Source organism: Besnoitia besnoiti, chromosome VI, assembly GCF_002563875.1.
Source record: "Besnoitia besnoiti strain Bb-Ger1 chromosome VI, whole genome shotgun sequence".
NCBI lineage: Eukaryota > Apicomplexa > Conoidasida > Eucoccidiorida > Sarcocystidae > Besnoitia > Besnoitia besnoiti.
The window spans coordinates 3,698,791-3,724,701 of NC_042361.1; the positions used below are offsets into that span (position 1 = coordinate 3,698,791).

Sequence of the window (25,911 nt, forward strand, 5' to 3'; positions counted from 1 at the left end):
CTTACACTCTTCCGAATGCAGAGCGCATACCTCAGTACAAACTCCCATATGCCAGAGCACGTACACCATGAGCCTCATCTGCTCAGACATAGCTGACTACACAGACCGCCGCTGCAGACGCTCGATGCCCGACGCATGAGGCGTATTTCTAGACTACTAACTGGTACATTCACGCTTTAGGTTTGGTGGTGCCTGTGCAACTTTTCAGAACACATTCGCATACAGGGAAGGCGTGACGCCTCGATGAGCATTTGAACTCACACGCGGCGAGGAGAACGCGGTCGTGTGCCTAGAGTATGTCGTGTTTTAAAGATGCGTTGTACTTCAAGATTTAAGACTAGTGCTGCCACTTTTATTGAGAAGTACTTTTGTAGCGAAGGAACCCATGATTGATATTTTGCAGTGGATATCCGGCCTGATCAAAGAAACGAGGAATCAAGGGTTCGGCTGATCGTTTCTACCGCAGTGACTACGAAGCCAGCAACACAGCAACGTGGTGAACCGACACCAGGAGACACTTTTTACAAACTGGGGTGGGCTCAATTCAGTTCGCTAAAACTATGACGCTGTCCCATGGTCGGCTGTCGGTAAACGACCGGCCGAACCGGCCCTGCTTCCCCCGATACTGACGTCGCATCTTACAAACGGTGCCACGCTGTGTAGCAGAAGCGCGGCAGATTTTTTTTTCTGCATGCATGCGCATGCAGCGAAGTTCGACGAGACACAAAATCGAGTAGCGTGTACAGGCCCATGCGTGGCACTCGGCACTCCCTTGCAAGGTAAATCGTCTTTTTACATGCCAATTTCCACAGTGCGACAGCAGGGGCACTTGCCTTGCACACGCTGTCCTGTGTTACCCGAGAACTCCCTGCATTCTAGCAGGCTGTGCCTGTAGGAGCTCCAGTCGTCAAGATATTCTTCGCATCGCCGCTTTCTTCCGCCACATCGGCACAAGACAAGAGATACACAATTGTTTGGTCCGGTTGCATATGGTTCTGGCCTGCTTGCATTCCCTCCTTTTGTTCTGCTGTATGTAGAGGTCGATTTCGTCGGGTTCGCGTTCAACCTCTGTTCTGGCGGTCCCCGGCGTCTCTTCGCAGCCTGGGACTTTGGCCTTTGCCTTTCGACACAAGCAGCGGCGAAACCAAAGACATGCACATTTTCCTCTATTCGGAATTGATCTGCTTCTCCCAGGGCGCTCCACCGTGCCCTTGGTGAATGAGACATTGCAGTTTTTCAAAGACAAACCCCTCGCCTCGTTTCGTTGACTCTATGAGAGTCAGAACACTCATCTGTGCCTTCCTCGCTCCCCTTCCTCGTCTGTCGCCTCCGGGTACCTCTTTCTTCTCCTTGGGGGGAGAGCAAGTTTTTCCTTTGCTTCACGCACGCAGACAGCTCAGCCGCGGGATAGCCATGCCGCCGGTAAGCTCGTTCGTCACTTGTAGTCTGCCGGCTGTCTCTTCAGACTGACTCTCGCGGTACGCATTCCAAATGCTACCTTCCTGTTGCTCATTTGTGGACTGTCGACTCTGGCGCAGCACACACACGCGATTCGTTTTTTGCTTCTCTTCTCTCCCTCGCGATTTTTTTCTGTCTCGCTCGCTGCCTGGCTCGTGGCCGCGCGACGCTTGCTGCGTGTCGTCTTCTCCCCCCCTTACGAAATGCTTCATTCTTTGCTGTCTGAGATTCTGCACACCTTATGAACGTAGTCCTGTCACCGGTTGAGACTTCGAAAGGGCCTGTCGCGTATCTGTACGCTAAACGGCCCGCGGCCTTCCGTGGAGGATGTTTGTGCCGCGCGGGTGCTGTTGAGCCATTCTACTCGAGCGGTTCGCCTGGCTTCCGTTCGCTCGCTGCGAAGAAGTACTCTCCTGCAGTCGCCTTCGCAGCGACGCTGTGGAATGTTTTCGTTGATGCTTCTCGCCGTTTGGGGAATTGTTGAGTCCGGCGAGCAAATACCGTAAGAGACCTCAGCCACTAACCACGCGTTTCATTACTCACGAGAGAAAGAGCCTTTCGCTGTGTCTCCCGTCCAGGTTAGATCCACCGGAAGACCCGCGCCAGCGAAGAATAAATCAGAGGGAGCAAACAAAGCAGGGAGGAAGGACGAGAAGGGCGCGTCCAGCAGTCAGCCTGAGCTTCCGCGGTTCATGAGAATTGTTGACGGCGGCATGACGATCGCTGTGCATGCCAAACCGGGAGCCAAGCAGTCTCAAATCCCAGGTACGCTTCACTTCTTTCCTCTGTCGACCTGTCTCTCGAGATAGATCTCGTCGCGGTTGCCCTTCTCTAGCCTGCACGTTTTGCGCCAAACGAAACTTCGTTATGCCTCCGTGCAGGTTGCATTCACTGGCCGTCGTGGCATTCGGTCTACGCAGATCGAGGCGTATTCCTACGGCGTCTCGTTGGTCTCCTTCGTTATGCCAGCGACGTTTTCTCATTCTCTCCCCTACGCCCCGTGTCTTCCTCCAGTCTAGTATGCATTTTCTCCTCTCCTCTCCGCGGTTTCGCGACCAGCATACACGCGCAATCTCCACAATACGCATCTTCTGAGGCACACGGGTGAAAGTAATATTTAGGCCCGAGAAGACCTTGATACGCACTCCCGTTCGAACGTCGCTGCGCATTTGTATTTCTGCAGCGGTCAGCGAGCAAGCTGAACAATTGGATATCCAGATCAACGCTCCTGCCCGCGAAGGCGCTGCCAACGAAGAACTCTGCGATTTCATCGCGGACACGCGTGAGTTCCGCTCTGCCGGCTCGCCTTGGGGACGACGCTGAGACGCAGACTGCACGGACTGCGGCTTTCTATTTCTGTCTTGAACCAGACCAGGGAGGCACGCCGCTCAGCGGGAGCGGCAGCGTGCCTCCGGGAGCCAGCGATCTGATGGCGTGGCGTGGTGTATGGTGTCTGCACATTTGCCTCAGCCGAAGGTGCTAATTTGTCAGATTAACAGATGGAGAAAGTTCAACAGTGGGGTACACTGCGTCGCCACCCATTTCTGCACCTCGTCATGTGCATTCACTCTGGGGGTGTGAAACAGCTTGAACCTTCTGGCGAAATGTAAAAAGACAACAACCTGGATCGCGTTCCGCACGCGTACGAAACCTGATGGTGCTGGGCGCTTATCCGCATCCTTTTTGGCTCGCTGGCTGACGCGCTTTTGGCAGTGCCTCTATCATCACACGCCGCGTTTCTGTCTTTCCGTGGTCCTTGCCGGCTTTCTCAAGCAGCGAGGGAGAGGGTCGGCTGCTTACGTCAGCTCAAAAAAGCGTCTGTTCTGCCGGTTTGATCTCCGCTCTTTCTCTCTCTCTACGCTCGTTCAGTGAAGCTGAAGAAACGCGACGTGACGCTCCAGTCTGGGCACAAGTCCCGCGAGAAAGTAAGTCGCCAAGAGCCGCACAAACGATCCTGTTCTCCTCTCTGTTTCAGCCTCGCTGCCGCTGCGTGTTCGCGTGCTGGTCTGTGGAAACAGGAGTCCTGTCTCTCAATGGCCTTCAGCTGTTGCAGCTCGTTTTCCCGCCTCTTCCCATTGTCAAGAAGACGCAGCGAAAAGTGGAGTGTCTCGCGAACACTCTCTCAGTACACCTCCGCTCTGAGTTTCGACTGGAGCGTCCACGCTGTCGCGCTTTCCGTACCCTACTCTGACAGCAATTCTCTCCCACGCGGCTCAGGTTGGATCCGGCGAGGAGCGGCTGTCTTCGAGAGTGGGAATACCAGTCTCGCCCTTTTCCTTTTCTCCCTTTTTTCGACTCTCAGGTTCTTCTCATTCAGACGACGCGCAGCCCCGCGGAGCTCCTCGAGACGCTCAAACAGCACAGTGAAGAAGCGTCCTGATCTTCCTTCTCTCCGCCGCTCTCCGCGGTCTCCGGCACCCCAGCAGTTCCTGACCGCAGGCCGCCTGCTGAGACTGCGGAACTCTGAACCCTAAACCCTCGAGTCCAAAGCGCTTCTGACGCGCCGCTGTCGCCCCGAGAGCGTCGCGCACTGCGCGGGCTTGCGGATAGCGCCGCACGTCTCGCGACGGCGTTAATCCAGCTCGAGTCTCTCATCGCTCTCCCGTTTTCGTTGCCTTCGAGTCGCAATGACTGTCGAGACGCCCGCGGCTTCAGACCCTTCCGCCGGCTCCGCGGCGTCGGGCTGCGCGTCTACGCCGTCGCCGTCCTCTTCGCCCGGCGACACCTTTGCGTTCCCCATGAGCAGCTTGTCGGCCGTCGAGCAGTGGGAAGAAGATCAGCTGAAGGAGAAAGCTTCTAAGCTCGTCTCGCCCTTTTCGCCGGCTTCCGAGGCGCAGATTCGCGCGGCGCTCGCCTTCGGGGGCGTCAGCGCCTCAGACGTCCTCCTCGACGTAGGTGAGGCCTGAGGCCTGAGAAGCAGTCACCAGACGTGGAGAGCGCGGAGCCGGGGAGTGCGTGGGCGGTCCCCGCCGGACGACGCTGGCGGCAGACGCGAGGGGCGTGAGGACGTCAGCGGAGAGAAGAATGCCGACGAGGTTCTTCGCTTGCGATTAGCGTCACACAGTTCCCTTCGTAGCATGGGGCCCGGCTCGCTGGAGTTGCGTAAGAATTGTTTCGTTTCGGAACAGAGCTACATCCCACGCCGCGCTCCGCGGGGGAGAAGCGGTCTCGTCGATGTTTGTGCGCGGCAGGAAGACCGAGATTTCAAATCGCCCGCGGCGAATCTCCCTGTCTTGTCTGCTTTTTTTCTCAGGGTGCGGCGATGGAAGAGTGTGCCGAGCCGCTGTCCGGTCGTTTTCTGTTTCCCGTGCGCTCGGCGTCGACATTAATCCATTTCTGGTTCAGGAGGCTGAAGAGTTGGCGCGCGAGGAGTTTCCTGCTTGCTTTTCCTCCCAAGACGCGCGCTTCCAGTTTCTCGAGATGTGCGTTCCATTCGACGAAGACTCGAGCGGCACCGGCGCGCAGCCCACGGACAGCGGCGAAGAGAGCGCCGCAGAGGGACCGGAGGCTAGCGCGCCCGCGGCGGCCTCCGCCCTCTGCATGTCGGAGTTGCCTTCGCAGTACCATCCTTTATTTGAGCTGATTCGCGCAAACGGCGTGACAGTAATTTTTCTGTATCTCGTTCCGCGGCATACCGCGCGCATGTCGAACTTTTTCCGCTTTTTGCTCCGCATGCCTGGCCTGAAAATTATTTCGCTGCGCTTCGCCGTCCCTGAAGGGACGCGGCTAGTCGGGCAGAAAGCTGCGGACGAAAAGTTCTTCGTTCCCCGCGGCGACGAGCCAGAGCTCCTCTACAAAGTGCATGTCTACTCTCGCGCTGCGGGCCCAGCGCGTAGCTAGACTTCGTGGCGCCTGACAGGCTCTTCGTCTGGGGGTGTTTGTTCGCGCGTGTGCGTTGTGACGCGAGCGTCCCTAGTGCTACGCGAGTTGAGCATCCATGACTATTCCGATTCGCAGCTATGCACGCGCAGGTAGATTTCAGTACCTGCGTGCACGCACATGTGTCTGCGTTGGCGCAGGTGTGTACGTGGTGGGTAGCGAGGTGCCTTGCTAACAAGACTGCAGTCTTTTATCCCCTGAGGTACACCTCGGAAAAGTCTGTCATCAATCTTGGAGCATCGCACACGCATTCGTTCGTTCTTCGTCTACACAGCTTTTCATACCCGCCAATTTTTGAGCTCCTTTTTCTGTTGTGTCCGTGAGTTGTGTCCGGAAGAGCGCCGAATGCTAGTCTGTGATTTGTCCGCATCTGCGTGCGCTGCGCATGATTCAAAACGATGTGCCTTTCCACAATGAAGGCTGTTGAGGAGAAAAGTCAGAGAAGCGTTGCGGCGTCTGGGGATGCTCGTAGCAGAGCTTCGCAGCGCCACGCAGTTTCCAACATTTCATCTTTCTACATCTGTAGCGGGAAAGTATGCTTTGCACTGTTGCTAATACACGCTTGTTCAGCCACTGCATATAAATATATATAGGGTGTAGGTTATATATATATATATATATATATAGGTATTTTTCACGTAGGGGGCGGGTAGCTGAGCTCAGATGTTTGAGAACGACGTCTACGGTGCAGACGAATGCCCCTACAAGACCCCCAAAGGTGCTTCAATATGCGTAGCACGTACGGTCATATCCCCGTGTACACGTGAAAGTATATATATAATATATATATATATATATATATATATATATATATATATATATATATATATATACATGGACACATATATGGACACAGAGACGACTTGCAGGATTCGGTTCCTGCAAGCGCTACGTGGGCGGATAGGAGACGGTTACACCAAGCCTAGATCCTAAAAGCAGGCCTCGTCCACTCATGATCGCCTTTGCTTATCTGAAAATCTGGCTCGGTTTCCGCCTAGCTGCATGTCATTCATTGCTATACCTTGTTCAATGGATCGTCGATGCAGCAAGACCTGTGCGATTGAGAGAGGAGGCAGAGCATCCATGCCGAGTTTCGTGAGGTCGATCTGCCAAAATCTCTGTGCAGGGAACCCAGAAAACAGCGCGGGGAATAGACCTTTCTCTGCTTTCTGCCCTGACTGCAGACGCACGCCACGTAAACGGTATTCGATTAGACGTCTCTGCTGTGACGCGCGGGCCCTGAACTTCTGCACCCCCAGCCGCATCGCCTCTTCTTTTCGCCATTGTTCGGTGCAAGCACAAAATGTAGATTACAAAAGGTGAAGAATTCCTCAGATGTGTATTAGGCACTTGGTGCCTGTGCCGCTCCCCGCGTACAGACATTCGATTTGCCTCGATTCACTCTGCTGTCCCGCCTCTGGGTCTGTTACATCGCGAGAAGGAACTAGAGAGGACTTTCCTGGGAGAGCCGCAACAAGAAAGGAGGGAAATTTTTTCTCCAGAAATTTTCTCGTTTTGCTGGGAAATCGGTCTGCGTCGCTGGGACCTACAGACAAACCTTTTTCGCGCTCGTCGGCTCATGAGGGTGCCTGAGGAGCTCCCATCACGAAAAACCGCCAGCAGCTCGTTTCTTTTCGCGTTTTTTTCCCGAGGCGAGTTGTCTCTTCCGTCCCGGAGCGTGCCGCCTCTTCTTCCACGTGAATCTTTTTTTTCGAAAGAGGAGCTCTGCCTCGTATCCTCTTTTATCATTCGATGAAGAGAAGAGTTACGGGGTTTCCTTTCTTGTTACCCGCTACTCGGATACATCCACTCTCCAGATGCCCAAGCCCTGTCGACCGCGTTTCTTGTCTCCTCCCATCGAGGGCGTCTTAGTTGCTGTGTACTTATCGTTGTTACTGAGCGGAGATAACTCGCTTGGAGGCCTGTTTTACGTCGCAGTCCTCTTAGCATACACACGCGCGGCTGCCGGGATCCCCGTCGCCGACTCTGCGTCACCGTCACCTTTTCTCCATCTCCTTGTCGTCGTTTTCTTCCTCTCTGTTTCTTCGCCTTCCCCAGTCTAGCGGATCCGAGGCTGATTTTCTTGCTCGACAGGAAAAGGCAGTTCGCCACCTATTCGCTGTCACAGCGACGCTTGCCGCTGTTTCGCCGCGTTTCTGTTGAATCAATCCGAGCTCCCGCTCTCTCAAGGCTCGTGATCTCTCCGTCTTCCCTTCTCGGCAGTGCTGCTGCGACACCCCTCTTCCGCAGCCTCGCAGTTCACTGCTGCTCTCGGTTTGCGCTTCTCCGGTAGCGGCCGCACAGCGCACCTCTCTCGCTCTCCGTGTCATGACCTCTGGTGTCTTTCCATCTTTTACTTTTTTTCTTTCTTCTCTCTCTTGCCACAAAATGACGCCCTCAGCGACGGCCGCTGACCCGCCCCAACCCCCTGCAGGCGCCTCGGAGGACGCGCGGCGCGCGAACCCTTTCCTCGAGTTCCAAGTGAGAAGTCAATCTGGCCTTCCGTCACATCCTGCCTTTCACTTTAACTCGTTCTGCGCGGGAGAAGACGCAGGCACGCCAGGCGTGTCTGGCTTTCTTTAGCTGGCTCAATCCTTCATACTCATATATATATATATATATATATCTGTATATCTATCTACCTAAATCTGTATATCTATCTATCCCAACTATCCTCAGCCGCACATCCATATTTCTGAGTGTAGTTTGAGGGAGGGAAGGCACAGTCGCGGCAAGAACGTGAGTCTGTGGGAGGGAAGGAAGACGCGACAGGTGCTGCAGATGCTGAGTGTTGAAAATATATTACTATGTACGGCGGAGAGGCTCGAGGCTGTCTGCATCGCTTCACTGCACATATCTCCGGTGATGCGTCGCCTACTCCATCTGCACACACGCCCTGTTTCGTGAGACGGGTGCGTTTTTATCGTTGCGGAGTCTCTCACCACTTCCCGACTCTCTGCCGGCGGTATGTCTGTATCCTTTTCTGTTCCTGGTTCAGGTCGTCGTTCTCGCAGGCGGCTCCAGCTCGCGGATGTCGAGTATCGCTGGCCCCGCGGCGAAGAGCGGCTGCTGCAAGGCGCTGCTGCCGGTGGGTAATCGCCCGATGCTGTGGTACTGCCTGAAGAATCTCCAGGAGTCTCGCTTCGGAGGTGAGGCGCCTGGGAGGGGAGCGAGCGCAAGCTCTTCGACGTTGCAGTCTCGAAAGGTCGGTTTTTTCCGTATCTTCCGCGTCTCGCCGATAAAAACATCGATTCTTTCATCTGCTTAAGCGCGTGTAAATACGTGTCAGCGTGTAGGCTCGCAGCGAGAGAACGAGACACAGGCAGGGGACAAAGTTAAGTTTGACCTATATGTCTGCTCGAATGAAGGCATGCGCCGAGTGCAGTCTCATCTTTGGGAGCTTGTGAGGCGCGCACTCACGTGAAAGATTTGAAATCCTCCAGTTCTCAATCGCAGCCGTCCACGCAGTCCTCGACGCGTCGCGCTCGCGCCTGCCTTGTGAGTCCTTTTTCGGCGCATGAACGGCGTGGGGAGACTGCGTCTGCGTGTTGATCGCGCCGAGGGCATGCATTTTCTTCCTTTTCTCCGCGGGTTTGTGTTTGCTGCCGCAGACGTGATTGTCGTGACGCAGCAGGAGGAGCAGGCTGAGATTCTGGCGTATCTGCGCCAGGAGTTTCAGGACGTCTTCCAGCGGCTCGAGGTCGTTGGGCTCGGCCGTGCGAAGGACGCCGACGGCGGGAAGCGCGCAGACGCCGCGCATGCAGACGCAGACGGTGTCTCGGATGACGACGACGACCGCGTCTGTGGGACTGCAGAGGCGCTGCGGCAAATCAAGCACCTGCTAGTGACTGACTTCTTCGTGGTGCCTTGCGACGTCATCGGCCCCGTAGACTTCTTCAGCCTCGCAAGTACGTAAAAAACGCGACGCAGAGAAAGAGGGGCGCCGGCGATCTGCCCGGCAGACTACTGAGTCGTCATGTAAATCCTACCTTAGCTGACGGCCGCAAAAGCACAAACAATCCGTCTTCTCTGGAATATTCCAGACATGTCTCTCTCGCTCTCTATATATATGTCTGCTGGGCGTTAAGCAGGGCAGAGCGCGCATCGGTGTGGATCCGCGCAGGTCCGATGCCATGTTCGATGAAAACGTCGAGACGCAGATGGAACTGTTCATGGTAGAGGCAACGCTGAGGTGGGGTCTGCGCCGTAGCTGCATGTTGCTTTGATGCGCTTTTTGCGATTTTTTTGCCTTTTCAGACGTTCACCGAGTGGAAAACGCCGCCTGCTCGGTGTACCTACTGCGAAGGGACTACCTCGCGGAGGGCGCAGCGGATTGCTTGGCTGCGCAGGGCACCGCGAAGGGAAAAGGCGGCGGCAAGAAGAAGGCTGCAGAGAAAACCGACAAGGACGCAAGTCGAGGCAACCCCGTGGCGATTGCCTTCGAAGAGACTGAGACGCTTCTCCTCGCGATCCAAGACAGACATAGTGCGTCGCCGGGGGCGGTCGACTTGAGCGAGCAAAACAGACTCGCCCGCGCGCAGTCACACTTAGAGGGAGAGGCTGGGACTTGGCGGGAGAGAAGACGCGGGGGGTGCGGAGCCGCGGAGGCACTTCCTTCGCTCTGCGTATGAATGCGCTGCTGCGTAGAGGCCACGTGGACTGAGCTGTCGGAGCCGGCCCTGGAGAAAAACATTCCGCGTTCGAAGCGGTGCAACGCGTCAGACGACGCCAAAATAGGAGGGGTACGACGGAAATAGAAAAAGACTTGAGCGCGTATTTTTGTCGAGTTTTCCGTTTTTTCGTATTTTTCGCTGCAGGCATCAGCCACGGCGCTCAACTGGCCATTCCCAAGCTGAGTCTGTTCTACTACCCCTCGGTCTTTGTGAAGGCGAACCTCTACGATCCTCACGTTTATCTCTTCAAGCTGGCGGCCCTTAAAATACTCGAAGACCCCAAGCTCCGCGACTCGCTCACCTCTCTCCGCGTATGGAACAAAGAAATAGCTCTGAAAAAAAAAAGGTTGCGGGCGTCGACCACGTGCCGTTCCTGTCTAGGGTTTTATCTTACATGCATGCATCTGTGCGTAGTGCTCAAGCACTATATATATATATATATATACGTCTGTATGTATATGTCCGCGATTCAACGCCACAGTGGAGGGCGATCTCGTTTGGACTGCATCCGCATGTAGCGATATAATATGTGCATGTAGGTATGCAAGTGCGTATGAGTGTGTACGTGCACATGGCTGTATGCATATGCATCTAGCATCTCCCGTGAGGAACTCTAGCCCATTCTGTCTTTTTGTCGTTCACAAAGCCATTCGCGAATCCACATGGACGTATCGCTGTTGAGCGGCAGAAGGACTTTGTCGAAGTCGAACTGAAAACGTAGTGGAGGGGTGCCTTGAGACAACGTCGAGTGCCCAGTTTGCGTTTTTTCTTTTTGTCAGTTCGACCTCGTTCCGTACATGTCGCTCATGCAAATGACGCCGCAAGCTGCTCGTAAGTCCTCCGCCAAATCTGTTTTTCCTCCATTTTTTTCTCTCTCTCCGTCTGATTGTCTCTGCTTTCTTCCGACTTTCGCGTTTCCGTTGGCGGCCCGTGATTCGCCAACTCTTGCGCTGAGTCCCCTCCTCTTGCTTTCTCGCATGCTTCGCTTCCTCCTCGCTATGTTTACTATCTAAATAAAATTTAATTTCAACTTCAAATTACAGTAGAGCTTCATAGGGTCTTTTTTTCCCGATGTAAAAAACCTGTATCTTTACGAACATTTCTGCTTGCACTTTTGTGATGCTTGCTTTTGTCGGGCGCCGCGTGATTCTGGCAACGTGTATGCGGGGTTTTATTTTTTATTTTCATTATTAGTCTGGTCCTCGAGCCGCCTGGACTGCGACGTCTTCGACGAGCTCCTTGAGTCGTTTGATCACCCTGAGCAGAAGAAAGATCAGGAGAAAGAACTCCAAACCCGCGACGACTACACGCTCGCTAACCGCCCGCCGAAACCGGTGAGACGCTGTGGACGAGGACTCGATACATCTTATTTTTGGAAACGGAGATCGTTGGGGTTGCTTTTGTAAAAAAAAATGGGAAAAAATAAAAAATGTAAAATTGTGAATATATTTGTGAAAAAGGAACACCGTAAAATTTGCGCTCCGACGAGGCGACTGAATTATGCCCGCATCCGCAGCTTTTTTCGATGAGGAATCCTGACGAAAGCGGCAGCAGCTGACAACGTGAATGGAAGACTTCACGTGAGCTGAAGGCAGCTGCGTGCTCAAGCTCTCGATGTCGAGGCCTCCAGCCGTTGCGAAGGCGCCTGCGCGGCAAAGAAGGCGTGCTGCAAGGGGCGCGCGACTCAGGCATCTCTCCCTGCATCGCTTGGACTGTTTTTTTTTCGTTAATTTGTTTCTCGTGTGGCCCCAGAGAAAAGGCAACAAGGTCGTCTTCGCGCTCCACCCTGACTGCGCGGGCATCTGCTGCAGAGTGAACAACCTCCACGACTACTACGAGATGAATATGAAAGTCAGCAGACGAAAAAATGGAAAATTTCACTTTCCATTCCTCTGCCTCCTCCGTCTGCGGTGTGCCTGTCGCGCCGATGTCTGCAGTGACACTGGCGCGCAATATAATACATATATATAGATGTATAAATTTATGTGTATGAAATTACGTGTGTATTCGTATGCATGCTTATACGCGTAAGATACGGAGTCTCGTCTGTGAATGCATCGTGCCAATCCACTGAACCTCTCCCTAAACTCTTGCCTTTAGGCAAGAGCTTCAGTGAGAACATGCATGCAGTCATCTCCATGCATGTATTCTTAAGGCGCGGTGATTTCTCGTATTTACGTATCCACCGTCAGGCGCATGATATATATTTCGCCTCGCGTTTGATTTTTTTGGTTTTTTTTCAGTTTTGCAGCAATCGCACCGACGAACTGCGGTTGATCATGCCCGAGTGGATGCTGCCTCCTCAGAACCCGAAGAAGCCTCAAGGGGTGAGTTTTTCTCCCGTGTCTGTCACTCTCGTGGGAGTTGCCGACTAGCCACGTGAGAGTTTACTCCGCAGTCCGTTTTTCTTCTTTTCCGTTCTCTCGGTCGGTCTCCTTCGCTGCCTTCGGCTCTCCTCTTCTTGTCTCTCCTCGAAAGTTTAGGATAATACCCACGCAGGTTTCGTCTTGCATCGCGTTTTTGCAGTCCTCGCTTCTGTTGCGTGCTCGTTTCGTTCAGTTTCTTTCTTCTGTTGCCTTCACAGCTCAAGTTTTTTCTTCATTTTAACTTTGTCTTCGTCGCAGTCCCTCGTGGCGCCCAACGGGATGCCTGCGTCTAAATTTTTCCATTCCCTCGTTTTTCTTTCCTTGTTCACTTTCTCGCACCCTCCGTTCAGCGTCGCTTTTCGACTTTCTCTCCTCTGAATCTTCGCTTCGTTCTCTGGCGTGTCTTCTTCTGTGCGCCTGCCCTCGCGTGCGTTGTCTCGCATGTTTTTTTTTTTTTCGTGTGTCGAGCCGCGCGGCCTCTCTTGTGTCGCAGCTCCTTCCTCTACTTCCCCTCTGTCTCTCTCTGCTTCCGTCGACTGCTTCTGTTTGCTCGCTTCTCTCCAAATGCGCGCGGCCGCCGCCTTTCCCCCTCTGTTTTTCATCTTTGTCTCTTCGATCCATTTTTCTGCTTTGTCTGCAGATGCGAGACAGCACCGTGGCGGACGGCGCGGCGTTCGAGGACGGCGCGGTGGTGAAGCGCAGCGTCGTAGGCGCCGAAGTTGCGGTCGCGGCGAAGGCGCGCGTGACGGCGAGTCTCCTGCTGGAGGGCGCCAAAATCGAGGAAGACGCCACCGTGCAGCGATGCATCATCGGGCGGCATGCGACAGTTGGAAAGGGCTGCAAGGTGAGCCGAGGCGACGAGAGAGAAATGAGGGAAGATGGAGAGGCATGCAGCGCAGACGACATGAAGGGGTTTTCGTGCGAGGCCCGTGAGGTCTTCTGTGGAGTGTCTTCAGCTGGGAGAGACAGGCCGCTTGCGGAACTATTTGCCTGTGTCGCCTTCGCTCTCAGCTCTTTTTTCTTTCTCTTTTTCCAGCTGCCTTCTCCTTTCGTCGCACCTCTGTTCACGAGCAGGTTGAGAAGGAGGGTTTTATAGCTTCACAACTAAAGGATGATTTTGTATAGATAAAGTGTTCCTGAGTACAAAGTGTATTCCAGTAAATTGGGTTTTTTTCTGGTTTTTCAGCTGACAAATTGCCAAGTGCGACACGGCTACTCGGTCCCGGCGGGCACCGTCGCGGAGGACGAAGTGATTCCCCTGTTCATTGAGGACGCGTGAACGCAGTGCGGGAAAAAAACACAGGGCGACTCTGTGAAGAAGACGCTAAGACCGACGCACACGTCTTTTAAAGAATCGGCTGCGCAGCTCTGATCTTTAGCGACCGGAGCTTGAGCACTGAGAAACTGCTGCTTTTTTTTAGTGGCTGAGTCGAGTTGAAGACGTCGGTTTCTCTCGTATTTAACGCGAAGCTTTGTGCGGGCTTCCTCGCTCCAGCGCGAGTCCCTCCCTCTACTCAGTTTCTGGTGAAGCGCTGAAGTGTGGGCATGGATGACGTGCGTCGTCTCGCGCTTCCGGCTAGACGTTTTCCTTTGACGGCGCTCTTTTTGGAGTTCTCTTTGTTCCTCACCTCGTCTCCAGTCTTGTTTTCTGCTTGTGCCGTTCGCCTTTGTTTCTCAAGTCGGGGTGTTTTATTGCCTTGTTTTGTCTCTGCGAACGAACAGCCACTTTTTTCGCGAAACACAGAAGCGATTAAAGTGGCGCCAAAACGCGCGCCTCGCTTTCTCTTGGCGTCTGGACTGGGTAATAGTCTTGGCTGGAGAGTGTATTCTCAACTAAGTACTAGCTTAACGGCGTGAATAAAAAGGCAACTGATTGGATTATTGCAGCCCGTGCAGGACTAGGAGTTAATAGTACCTTAAGTTCTATCAACGTCCTTGGTACTTGCATTTTCTCCACTCGAACGAGGTGTTCCGGTTTCTGCGTTTCATGGTAGTAGCGCAGCTCAGCACGCGCAAGTGAGAAACCAGTTCGTTGGGAATGAGGAACAGGCAGTCACCAGCTCTGGACGTGGAAAGGAGGATGCTTGACAAAGCGTGAGTTTGAACAGACGAGAAACAGAAAACAAATCCCGCGCGGCCGCAGACGGAGAAGGGCGACCGCACCTCTGGGCACGAGGCCGGACAGGCATGGCGACGCCGCTTTAAACCGTAATACAGCCGGCGTCTTGCTCCCTTCTCACAAAAGTGCAGATACGTGCACGTTTTTATTCATTCATTGATGCATGTTTCATCAGAAATTCGCGGAATCTGTCGGAAAAGCTGCATTGACCCCTGAGCTCGGGTTTCTTCCTCTTTTACCGCCCACTGTGTCTGGATACCTCTCTCAGTGCTCATCACCCCGCGCGGATCCCGCTTTGCTCCTCTCTGCCTTCTTCATCGCCACCTCCTCCTCGGCCTTCCTTCTGTCTTCCTCCCGGAGAATCTGTCGCACCGCGTGGACGGCTGCCTTGTCTAGCCAGTACCCGCGCGGCTCCTCGCGTTCCTTTTTAGCTGATTGGCGTCTCACGGCCTCCGCACCGGCGCACAAGGCTCCCTCGTCGTGCCACTTTCGCAGCTGCAGGTGCAGTCCGCTGAAGGGGAAGTGAACAGAGATGCTTGAGTAGTCCGTGCCTTTCACGAGTTGCGGCGTCAGCAGAATGTACTGAACGCCGCCGCCCGCAGGCCGCGCAGGCGCCGCGGACGACTCCTCGGCGCCCGCCAGCCGCGTCTCCACGGCCTCGTCTGTCCCTTCCCAGCCGCGGGCGACGCGCGTGAGCAGCGCGAAGAGCTTCTTCTCCTTCTCGCCGTCGAGCCCCTGGTTAATCTCGTCGAGCACGCGGAATCCCTCGCGCGCATAGGCCTGCGCGCAGCCGAGACCGCATGCAACGAAAGGGGCGTATCAGCGCCGACGCAGCGAGCGCAACACGCCACCAACTCCTTCCGTCCCAAACGGAAGAAGGCGGAACGCGAAGAAGCGCAGCGCTCAAGGCAGGGCGACCGCGAAACCACCCAGAAGGCCCCGTTCGGACTTTATCTGCCGTTTCTGCGATGTCTTCACGCAGCTGTGCCTCGCGCTGTGCATATAAATAAATATGAATATATATATATATACTTAAACAGACACATTCCCGGGAACGCATACATGCACACGCGTGATTATGTATACGGTGAGAATGATGCGAAGTCGTCTTCGTAGACATGAATGGAAGTGATCTCCGAAGCGCAGCAAAGAAAAACCAAGAAGCCACAGAGGCACGCAACGCGAGAACGAGCAGGTGGGCGCAGATGCATTAATATATATTCTGTGTATTGTGTGTAGACATTCTCTCTCTGTATATATCTATGATATACATAGAATCACATCTGTAGGGAGGGCGCGTCACCCCGTTTCCTTTGCGCCGCACTTCTTCTGTGCCAGCGCCGCCTTCTCTTAGCCCCCGTGCGGAGTCTCACCTGGACTGCGAGGAGATAGAGGACAGTGGAGAGCGACCGCTCGCCGCCCGAGTGTCGCGTGTTGAGCGGGCGCGGCGGCTGCCCTCGGTAAAAGGAGACGCAGATGCGCAGCTCCAAGTCCCGGACGCTCGGCGCGGCGCCTCCCCCCGAAGAGGCCGAAGCCGAGGCGTCGGAAGAAGATGAAGGCGCGGCAGGGTCGTGGAGGGCGACGTAGCCGGAGGCGTCCGGGTTGATGAACTTGAGGAAGACGCCGAAGCGCCGACTGACTGTGCTGACGATCTCCGTGATGCGGCGATGCCAGCTGGAAAAAAAGAAAACACCAGCATCCTTAAGCTTCAACGCGAACTCAGGAGAGAGGCGCTTCGACGCGCGTGTGCAGCAGCAGAGACACGAAGAGGTGGTGGTGAAGGGACCGAAGAGGAAATGGCGCACCCTCGCAGAGAGACGACGGGAGCGAAAGCTCTTCTCGCACAGACCGGCGCCCGGAGATAATCACCTAAGTGGACTAGGGGCAGACACTCTCGCAGCTGCGTCGGTTGTCGTCGCCGCGCCTCTTTCCTCAGCGTCGGAGGGGCGCGGGATCTGTGTTGTCTGTCTCACTTCGTATCTCTCTTCCACGTCGTTTCTTCTGCTACACTCACGCGAAGGCGCCAAATCTCTTTTTCTGCACGCGGCTGTCGTTTACGGTGCCTCCGAAGTGTTTTGTGGTTGCCGCAGGCCAGGGAGCGTCTGCTGCGCGGCTGCGTGAGCTGCGTGTTTCACTCACCTTTCTTTGACTTTGTCAATTTTCTCTTGTTGGCTTTTTGCCTTCTCCTCGAGTCTGGCGACGTCGGTTTCCCTCTTTTTCTTCTCCTGGACTTTTGCGCGGAAGTCGCGGAATGCCTGGCGATTGCCTCCACCGCTGCGCTCGAGCTCCTCCGTGCAGGCATCGATGAGCGACTTCAGCTCGGCTTCGTCGTCGGGCAAGTTCGCCTGCCGCAGGTCATCCTTAACTCTCCGCAGGAAGGCGCGGAAGTCTGTGTTGCGCTGCTCTTCATCTTCTTCGATGCTGCGCTCTTGGAAGAGGTCCTCGTCGCTCTCGGCGTCCTCGGAGCGCCTTGGCCGCTTACGATCTACGGTCTCCTCTTCGCTCTCGCTCCTCTCGGCCTCGTCACCGCCTCTGAGCCGCTTCCGCTGCCGCGAGCGGCGGTTTGCGGGGGAAGGGTCTGCGGCAGAGGCCTCGAAGTCGTCGAACGAAAGGAAAACGTTTCTGTACAGCAGCGCGGCCTCTTCGTTCCATCGCTCAAAACTGTCCGCGCGCGTCTCGATCTCTCGCTCGAGGACTGCAATCGCCGCCGCAAGCTCAAAGACCTCGGCCTCCAGCTTCAGCACCTGACCGAGTAAGGGCGGAGTCGAAAGAAGAGACGGCATAGCGAGACACGCGTCTGTCATGCGTTTTCACGCTTTGGGCTACTGTGCGAGGAACAGCACCCGCACACGAGGATGCAGACAAACATCCACACAACAATGCATCTACAACTTTTCGCACACATGCGCTAGTGATTCAGGCAGCCCCGCACGTCTATCGCTCGCTCTCCAATTCGAGACGCGCGAGAGCCCGACAGAGGCGACGCGCATGCACTTGCAGCGGTGAGACGAGAGTCGACAGATCCCTACACCCTAGAGGGCCGTCTGGGAGTGGCGGGTGGCGGAAGGGGGGCAAACGCCGGCGCTGCGAGGCGCTGTGAACAAAAAAGGCGAGGGGATGCGGAAAGCTGAAGCAGACTTGCAAGAGGACTCTCTCCAGCAGAACCCCTTCTTACCTCTTGAGCAGGCGCCTGACGCTCGTCCTTCAACTTGCGCAGCTCCTCGCGGTAGCCCTCGACGCTGGCCGCCTCTTCGCGCATCTTCAGCCAGCTGTCCGCCAGCGCATGCAGCTTCTTCGCCGCAGCTGGAAAATCGAGACGACCGCAAGCGAGCCAAACAGTTCGTTCGCACGGACAGAACTCACTGCGCGACGCGCTGCGATGTGAGGAGAAGTGTAATACCGGCGAGAAGAACGGACAGCGAGAAGAACGGACAGCACTCACCACAGAGAACGTGCATGCATGGATACATATATATATATATATATATATATATATACAGCATAAGTATATATATATATGCGTATGCATACGAGTGGCTAGAGAGATAGAAGGATCTATAGCGCTGCGGACAGCGACAGCACGCGCACACCAGGTACACATGCCTATGTATGTAAATATGTATATATATGGATGAGCGACAAGCGACAGACAGACCTTTAGAGTTGCAGACGCTACAGCGCGTGTCTAGTATGCACGAACTCACTGTCTATCTATCTGCATTGTCCAACCAAGACCACTACCAAACTCGGAACAAATACTTTGAGTTAGCAACACAGAACCTAATGGTACTAGAAAATAGGAGATCGCGTTAGTTCTTGGGAAAACGACTTCCGAACCACCAATATATATTGGTACAAAGAAGTTACCATATCCTCCGTACAAAGCAGGCATTAAGAACATAAAGATCATAGGTAGGCCATGTATCGTTATTATCACACTATCTGTCTATCTATATATTTATGTAGTAAAGCACACACAGGCGATCAATGACGTATACCTGAGGCAGCGCCTGCAGGCTCGCGAAGGTCTCAGCGGTACCGCGCCACTTCGACGGGGGATGCGCCTACCCTGTTCGCTGCAAAGAGCCTCAGAGAGACGATCCCAAATGCGCTGCTGCAGGCGCCGCTGCTCTGCGAGGAGGGCGCCGCGCGGCGGCCGCTTTGCGTCGAGTGCGCGGATCTGAAAAACAGAAACGAATCAGTGAAGAAAAACAGCGTGGTCGCACGCTCGATTTTTACCCCGAATAGGAACTATAATGTCTTTGTTTATTCGATTGTCCCTGCTTCTCAACCGTTTTCGCGTCGACCTTGCCCTGCATCGGATCTGCAATTCCCCATCAAACGAAAATATAAAGGACACGTATGGCTCCTCATACTGAATGGTGGATAGATTGATTGATACATATATATAGATATAGTTATACAAAGAGAGAGATAGAGATAGAGAGAGAATTGGATAGGTATGCGTGCACTGCTTCGCAAGGTACTGCTGCAGTTGTGGTGCGTCCTTTTCTCTTTCTCGCGCTACTTCATCGGGCGGGCTCTTTGCCATCGCCCGTACCTCGGTCGCGACGGCCTCGAAGAGCTCTTTGGCGAAGGCGACATCGTGGGCGGCCTTCGCGAGTTTCGTGTCCTTCTCGATGAGCGTCTGCCTCTCTGCGACAGCCATTTGGCGCCTCCGCGTAACATTGTCGCAGGCCGTCTCCAGCTCCTCGAGCTTCTGCACATGCCGCTCGCGCTCCTGCAGAATTTGCACGCGCCGCGCCGCGAAGGCCTCCTCTCGGCGTCGGCAGGCACTCGCCTCCTTGTCGCCCTCTCCAACTCGGCGCGGCACGCCTTCCGCGACGACGTCGAGGACGCCCGCGAAAGCCGGCGCCAGTGCCGCAGACGAGACAGTCGCAGCTGTGGAGGCCGCAGCCGGCGCGCCGGCGCTGCCCTGTTTCTCTCGACTGGCGGCGGGGGGTTGGGCGTGTGCGGGGAGTCTCGTTCGCAGGACGTCGCATGCGTCGATCCAGAAGTTGTCGTGGATGCTCTTTTGCACGCTGTGTACAGCGTTGCCCTTGAAGTAAACGAGCTTCCGCACGGGGAACTGGAAGACGCGCGCAAGCTCATCCTTCATGAACTGCTGCATGCGCTGCTCTTCCTGCGGCGTGAGCGAGTCGCGCGCCACGAAGATGCTGTTGGCATTCGTGAAGGAGACAACCGTCTCGCGGATCACGGCCTCCACGGCTTCCTGCCGCCGCCTCCGCGCCGCGTCGTCGCGCGTCTCCCCCGCCCCTTCGTCCTTCACGCACCCCCGCTCGCCTTCCGCGGCGTCCTCGACGCTCGCGGCCTCGAAGGCCAGCTGCTCGTGGATGAAACACTCGACGCCCATCGCCTTCATCTGCGCCGTCGCGGTCGGGAGTCGAACGCGCCCGCGGAGGTCAGCGCGGAGTAGGAGTCCGTGGCAGCTCAGGCGCGAGAGGAGCTTCATCTCTTCCTCATCCACGCACACAAAAGCGGCCAGACGCGCCTGGAGAAGATGTTCCACGTACGGCCGGTAGCGCGCCGACCTGACCTGCGCGCAGCGTGAGGCAACGGCACCGACACAAAAGATCATCGAATTCAACAGCAGGTAATGCAAGCATAAAGGACTAGGCTGGGGAGGCTGAAACGTCGCGCAACGAGAAAAGCGTGCGCCTGAATGCGCACGTCTTCTTTGTCGAAAGTCACCCGCCTTTCGCATCCGCTCTGCGGCCGCCTCGAGCAAAGTTTTCCTGACTTGGCGCATAAAAATGAATTACCTCTTTAACACTCGCTTCACAGAACTGAAAGAAAAATTCGTTTAAATTATATAGAAAACTCATGTTGGCGGATCATCCACAGGCCGCGGCCCGGAGAGCCGCGCCGAAACGTGGAGGCCCTCGTCGCTGTGCAGCCGCAGAGTCACGGAGAGAGCCGCAGAGACAGCAGGCGGCGCAGACGAGACAAGACCGCGACTTGCGCTCACCTTGGTGATGAGTGCGACGGGACCGAACGAGTGCCGGAGCTTCTTCTCTCTCTGCAGCTGCAGTGCTGTCTGCAGGCTCTGCTGCCGGCCGCGGTCGCCGCCGCCGGAAGCCAGAAAGTGGAACAGATTCTTCACCGCGGCGCCCTCGCGATTCTCGCGAAGAATCGCTTCTTTCCGCCTCTCCGTCGCGATCTGCCGGTGCAAGTCCTGCACATCACGCGAGCCCCGAGACGCGCGCAGAGCCTCAAATGGCCGCCAGCAATCCTGCAGATCGCTGGACTACGTCGTGCTCTCGGGCGCTTGTGCGCGTGCTTCCATACGTGTGCGACACTAGGCGTGCCGAGAGACAAAAACACAGCCGCATGTGTAAACAGAACTGGAAAAAGGTTTTCGCTCTGAGCGGGCAGGTCTCGCGCAACGCGGGCGCGTCTCTGCAGAGAGACGCACTGATCCATCCACGGCCCTGGAGAGATGCGCTGAGAAAGACAACGCCGCCGCCGGCTGTCGGCGCCACTGCCGCAGACGCGATGAGTCTCGACTGAGCTGCGACGCACCGCGCGGAACGTGGACGCTGAGGCTGCTGGAGAGTCGTTTCTTCGCGGGGAGTTACGTGAATGCTTGCAGATGTGGGGTCAGTTTAGAGTTGGATCTGGATCTCACCTGCTCTTCGCTCTCGAGCGTTTGGAGGCGGAGGCGGGCCTCTGCGGCCTCCTGCTGCAACGCTCGGCGTCGGGCGCTGCACTCCGCGACCACATCCTGAATTTCTTGCATGCGCGCCGCCACGTGTGCCTTATCGCGCTCAGCCTCCAGCCGAACCTGAGCACGCAGAATCTCGCGAGAACAGCGAGATTGGGCTCTCCGCCTAACGACTCGTTCGCCCTCCAGGCGGAGTTGCTGGGAGCTTATTGGCACGGCCGGTAGGCGTTGACAACGACCCGCGGTGAGGAAAGGGAAGCGCGGAGGCTAGACGCCCAAGTCCGAGGTGACGGCATTCCAGATAACGGGTGTCTGCGAGTGAAGAAGACTCACGGGGCGCCCTTCGCGACACGCAGCGAAGACGCGAGAGGTGCGCGCCAACTCGCAGGAGCGGCGCACACACCGCCGAGGCAGATGCGATACATCGAAAACGAAATCACCGGAATCTAAGGACTGGAAGGCAATCCCAGGAGGGCCTCGCGCGCTGCGACTGGCGACACAGAAGGGCTCAACAGCGAGACGTAAGCAGAGCCGCTCACGCGGAAAGAAGAGAAACGGCAGCAGTGTGAGCGCAAAAGGAGCGAACGCGCAGCGAAGCCACAGGAAACACACCAGACAGGTAGTGTGAGAAGACACAAAACAGGCGCGCTACCAGTCAGGCCAAGCAGCACGAAAGCACAAACGCCTGTGGGCGTCGCTAACCTTTTCTTCTGTCGCTCTCGCGCGCTCGAGAACGGTGTGACGAACCGCGAATTCTTTTTCTAGCCGCTCGCGTTCCGCTTTCCACTCCTGCGCCTTTTCCGGCAGCGCCGCGATCTTGGATTCAAGTCTCTCCACGTCCGCCATCGCCTGCGCGAGAGACATTCTCAAAAGTTCCAGATGAGTCACTCAGAGATTCGCAGAGCCTAGCACAGTGAGGCGCTTCTTGCAACCTCGCATCAGATTATTGGTCACGGCAGCATCTGATCCCAGCTTCTCCCTCGTGCGTTTGGCTTTCGGGGGCGGCCCTCCAAATTCGTTTTAAACCCTAAACCGGTTGCATCGTCGCATGTTGTGTCTGATTCTCAGGCGCCGCCCTGGCGACTGGTTTCCGCGCTGTCCCCTGGATCTTTCTACCATCGCGCCACTGTCTGATGCGTCCGCTCTGACGCGTTTGACAACTGCGCGCCGCCTTCTCATTCCTCGCCTCCATGGACGCGTTGCTAGGATTCTGCGTGCTTGCTCGTGTTGTACTTGCTTTGTGCTCGCAGGTGTCTGCACTCACGTCTGCGACGAAGTCCTCCAGCTGCGTGCCCACAGTCTCTTGGGCGCGAATCCACCTGGCGGTGAGGCGGCCGCGGTCCTGGGTGACCCTGCGCAGCACCGCCTCCACGGCGCGGAGCTTTTCGTCGACGCGCGCCACAGCCGCTTTCGCCTTGTCCAGCTTCTTCTCGAGCTTCTCGCGGCCGCGCATCTGCTCGCTGCGGCTCTGCCGTACCGCGGACAGGCGCAGCTGCGCAAAAAGGGCAAAAACGGGGGCGCGGTCCGATGCATGCGAATAAATGGAAAGCCAACTCCCCCCGCGCCCCCTCCCCCCATCCCGGGGACGCCAAGGAAACGACGACAGAGGCGACACGGCGAAGAGAGGGAAACGAGGGCCGCTGAAACCACAACCTGATTCGGGCGAGGATCTGTGTGGGTCCATGCTTCCACAAGCCGCTACAAACACAGGCATCGAGGAAGAAAAAAACCACCTTCACACGCAGAGATCTTAACGTGTGCACCGGTGAGTAGGGCTCGGCGTCCAGCGCATGCTCGACATGGGTGGCTTCGCGCTGAGCGACCGCTGCGAGTTGAGGAGTTCAGCGCAGGCGAGAACATCCCGGGTGCCGCCACACACGCAACGCGTTCTATGCGATGTCCCCAACGCGAGGGCCTGGAGGCCTCAAAAACGCCCGCTTCGTTACGCTTAGCGGTTCAGCTGTAACCCGATGCCGGAGGCCGCATCTGCCGCGTATTCACCTGGAGTATTTTGCCTTCGCAGAGAATGCGCTTCTTCTCGCAGCCTTGGAGGCGCTGGAGCTCCTCGTGCTCCAGCCGCAGCTTCTCGACGGCCCTCGACAGCACCAGCAGGTCTGCGCGACCCTCTGTGAGCAGCGCTTCGGTCTCCTCGCGCTTCGCTTCCCAGTCTCGCAGCCCCACGTAGGCCTCGTGGAGGTCGAAGTCGATGGCCTGAGCGCCGCCACCGCACGCGCGCAGGGCGTCCAAACGCAGCAAGGCTTCATCGGCAAGCGGCGCCCCCCCGCACACGCCTTTAAACGCACGCGCCCGTCCACGCGGTCGCAACCGGCATCTCCGTCGAGACGATCGGCTATACGTTTTAGACGCTGACGTCCGCGCAAGGAGCCCCTTTTCTTTGAAGCACACTTTCCGTCTCGCCGCTAGCATAACCTCGAAGTCCCAGAAGCCTCGCACGCTAGAGGGAGGTTGCGGCGGGCGAAAACGAGGCATGTAGGCCGTGCGAGATCCACGGGCAGCTTACACGTGTCTCCAGGCTAGTGAAAACGACAACGGCGAGTGAAACGAAATGTCAGCGGAGGCCCACGTGCAGGCGGCCGTACTCAGACAGGCATGTGCGTAAGGCTCTGCCGGAGCCGCATCTCTGCCCGCGTGCGTCTTCGTGTTCCTTCTCTCCTTCGGAAGGAAGAAACGCACATCTCTATATCTATACGTACAAATGTAGGGGAGACAGAATTCTATCCAGCTAGCTGCATCCTTCGCAAGGGCGCAGCTCACCCGCAGCGTCGCCATGAAAAGCGCTTCTGGGCGCATGGTGGCGAATTCGGGGACGCGTTCCTGGGGCATGAAGCAGATCAAGTTGTCGACTTGGAGCTTCAGCTTCCTGTGGAACTCGGCGCGAGCCTCCACTCCGCACTCGCGGCCGTTGATGTAAAACGTCGAGGTCGTCTGGTCGCCGGACTGAGCGCGCAACACACAGAAACAGGCCAAACCCAGAGCGAGGCGTGTGCATGCAGAGGAGCTCCATGGCGATGAGGTGTTTTTAATCAATACATGTGTGCGACAGGCGAATGTGCACGCTGGCGCAGGATATAAGAGCTACCCGAGGCCTCCGTGAACTGCTCCTCGCGACGCAGGCCGCCAGGAGTCGATCTCCACCCCGCCTGCTGGATTCCTAACGCTCCAGCGGAGTCGAGGCTACTCTGCAGCGGATGCGCCGGCTTGTGACGCACCACCAGAGGAGAGCCTGCCAGCGTAATCTCGCCCGCTCCTTCGCGGCGCCGCCGCTGCAGATCTTTCGCGGCAGCTCTCAGCGCGCAGACTCTTACTCAGACACTGGGCCTGTACGTGCCTTCCACCAGCAGCCCGAAGAACCCCGGCTGCGTGTAACTGTATACATCTAGAAATGTACAAGTAAAACTAATGCAAACGCATTATCTGGGCGGCCTACCAGCCTGAGTTCGCGCTTGGTGGTGACGAACTCGCCAGGCCTCCGTCCGACAAGGACGCAGGCGACGCTGCAGGTGCTGAAGCCGACCTTGATGAAGTCGCGCAGCCGCGAGCCTCTACGTGAGATGTGCGAGACGTCGTAGCCGAGCCCGAAAGCCATCGCGCACAGCAAGCTGCTCTTCCCTGCGCCATTTGGAGCCGCCAGCTGAAGCCAGAGACGCCCCACAGCAAGCGAAGGATACAAAGCGTCGACAGTTTTCGAGGAAGCTCCTCGGACGCGCGTGGAAGCAGTGCGAGAGGAAGGCAGCCGCCTAGAGATGGGGCTGTGGGACCGGCGCGGCAGAGAGGCCCTCGCGCGCGCGGCCTGAAACGAGAGCAGACGTGGGAGAGAGAGAAGAAAAGGGACGCTGGAGGCATCGGGTACTCACGGTGCAAAAAACACAGTTGAGACAGAGCGGCGACGATGAACACAGGGGAAGAACTTCGCAGCGCCTGCACGGAAGCGCGCGGGAACGTTCCGTCACAGAGGATGACGAAAAACCTACGAGATTGATGCCGGTGAGAAAATTGACCTCGACAGGCCCCGTGTAGGCCATCCAGTTCTCGAGGCGAAGCTGAAGCAACTGCCCAGGCAGGCAATCGCGGACGAAGGGGAATCGCGCCGTCAACTCTGCCTGCGTGGGCGCCACCCGGCGCACGCCGCCTTCGCCCTCATGTTGAGTACCGGAGGCTCCAGACGTCAGCGAGCCGAGACGCGCCATTTTCCGCGAGTCTCTAGCCGAGGAAAAAGACGTGCGACATGGTGCAGTCCAGCGAAGCGGAAGGGACAGCCGGGCGATCGGGTCGCGACGCGAGAGGCACGCGGGAAAGATCTCGCCGGCAAAAAAGCAGGCCTAAGAGGAGAAAGAAATGACTGCGAAGCGGAAGACGCAGGGCCTCATGTTTTGTCACAGATGTGAAAATCGCATGCGTTTTCAACTCTTTGAGAACCCACCGGCTACCTCGGGTCTCAAAACCACCGGTAGACGGCGACGAGACACCGGGCCTCCACACCCCTTCAAAGGCACCTTCCTTCAGCTCTCACGATTCCAGCAGCATGAAACAGGGTCTGAGAGCAGAGGCGTGTCATTTGCAGCAAACGTGTCGCGCGGAAAACCCGTGAACAAGGACGAAGCAACCGCGAAAAGACGGCGCGGCGAAGATACCCCCCTAAAGGAAGGAAGATATGTTTGGCTCGGCTCTGCGATGCCTTTAAACCTACAGAACGGAAAGACAAGCGGAAAA

General features: G+C 56.4%; 4 protein-coding genes across 4 annotated transcripts; 3 read left to right on the forward strand and 1 right to left on the reverse strand.

Moving 5' to 3' along the window:
• Positions 1-1,272: 1,272 nt before the first annotated feature.
• On the forward strand, positions 1,273-3,838 carry BESB_069270 (ACR, YggU family COG1872 domain-containing protein; the record flags this gene model as incomplete). The annotated part of the gene is made up of 5 exons (XM_029365320.1): positions 1,273-1,430; positions 2,042-2,223; positions 2,642-2,740; positions 3,328-3,383; positions 3,761-3,838. The coding sequence occupies 5 exons, from the start codon at positions 1,273-1,275 to the stop codon at positions 3,836-3,838; spliced, it is 573 nt and encodes a 190-aa protein (XP_029218903.1).
• A 247-nt stretch (positions 3,839-4,085) lies between these two features.
• On the forward strand, positions 4,086-5,298 carry BESB_069280 (uncharacterized protein; the record flags this gene model as incomplete). Its single annotated transcript, XM_029365321.1, has 2 exons — positions 4,086-4,353; positions 4,712-5,298. The coding sequence occupies 2 exons, from the start codon at positions 4,086-4,088 to the stop codon at positions 5,296-5,298; spliced, it is 855 nt and encodes a 284-aa protein (XP_029218904.1).
• A 2,427-nt stretch (positions 5,299-7,725) lies between these two features.
• Positions 7,726-13,655, forward strand: BESB_069290 (putative eukaryotic initiation factor-2B, gamma subunit; the record flags this gene model as incomplete). Its single annotated transcript, XM_029365322.1, has 11 exons — positions 7,726-7,818; positions 8,336-8,486; positions 8,949-9,245; positions 9,595-9,822; positions 10,155-10,321; positions 10,790-10,841; positions 11,205-11,344; positions 11,763-11,861; positions 12,254-12,337; positions 13,017-13,220; positions 13,563-13,655. The coding sequence occupies 11 exons, from the start codon at positions 7,726-7,728 to the stop codon at positions 13,653-13,655; spliced, it is 1,608 nt and encodes a 535-aa protein (XP_029218905.1).
• A 1,104-nt stretch (positions 13,656-14,759) lies between these two features.
• Positions 14,760-25,388, reverse strand: BESB_069300 (RecF/RecN/SMC N terminal domain-containing protein; the record flags this gene model as incomplete). The annotated part of the gene is made up of 14 exons (XM_029365323.1): positions 14,760-15,275; positions 15,869-16,169; positions 16,635-17,239; positions 17,671-17,798; positions 18,564-18,675; positions 19,057-20,052; positions 20,485-20,691; positions 21,145-21,300; positions 21,883-22,029; positions 22,445-22,672; positions 23,182-23,391; positions 23,956-24,138; positions 24,629-24,832; positions 25,173-25,388. 14 exons carry the CDS (start codon positions 25,386-25,388, stop codon positions 14,760-14,762), a joined length of 4,209 nt encoding a protein of 1,402 aa, XP_029218906.1.
• Positions 25,389-25,911: the final 523 nt, after the last annotated feature.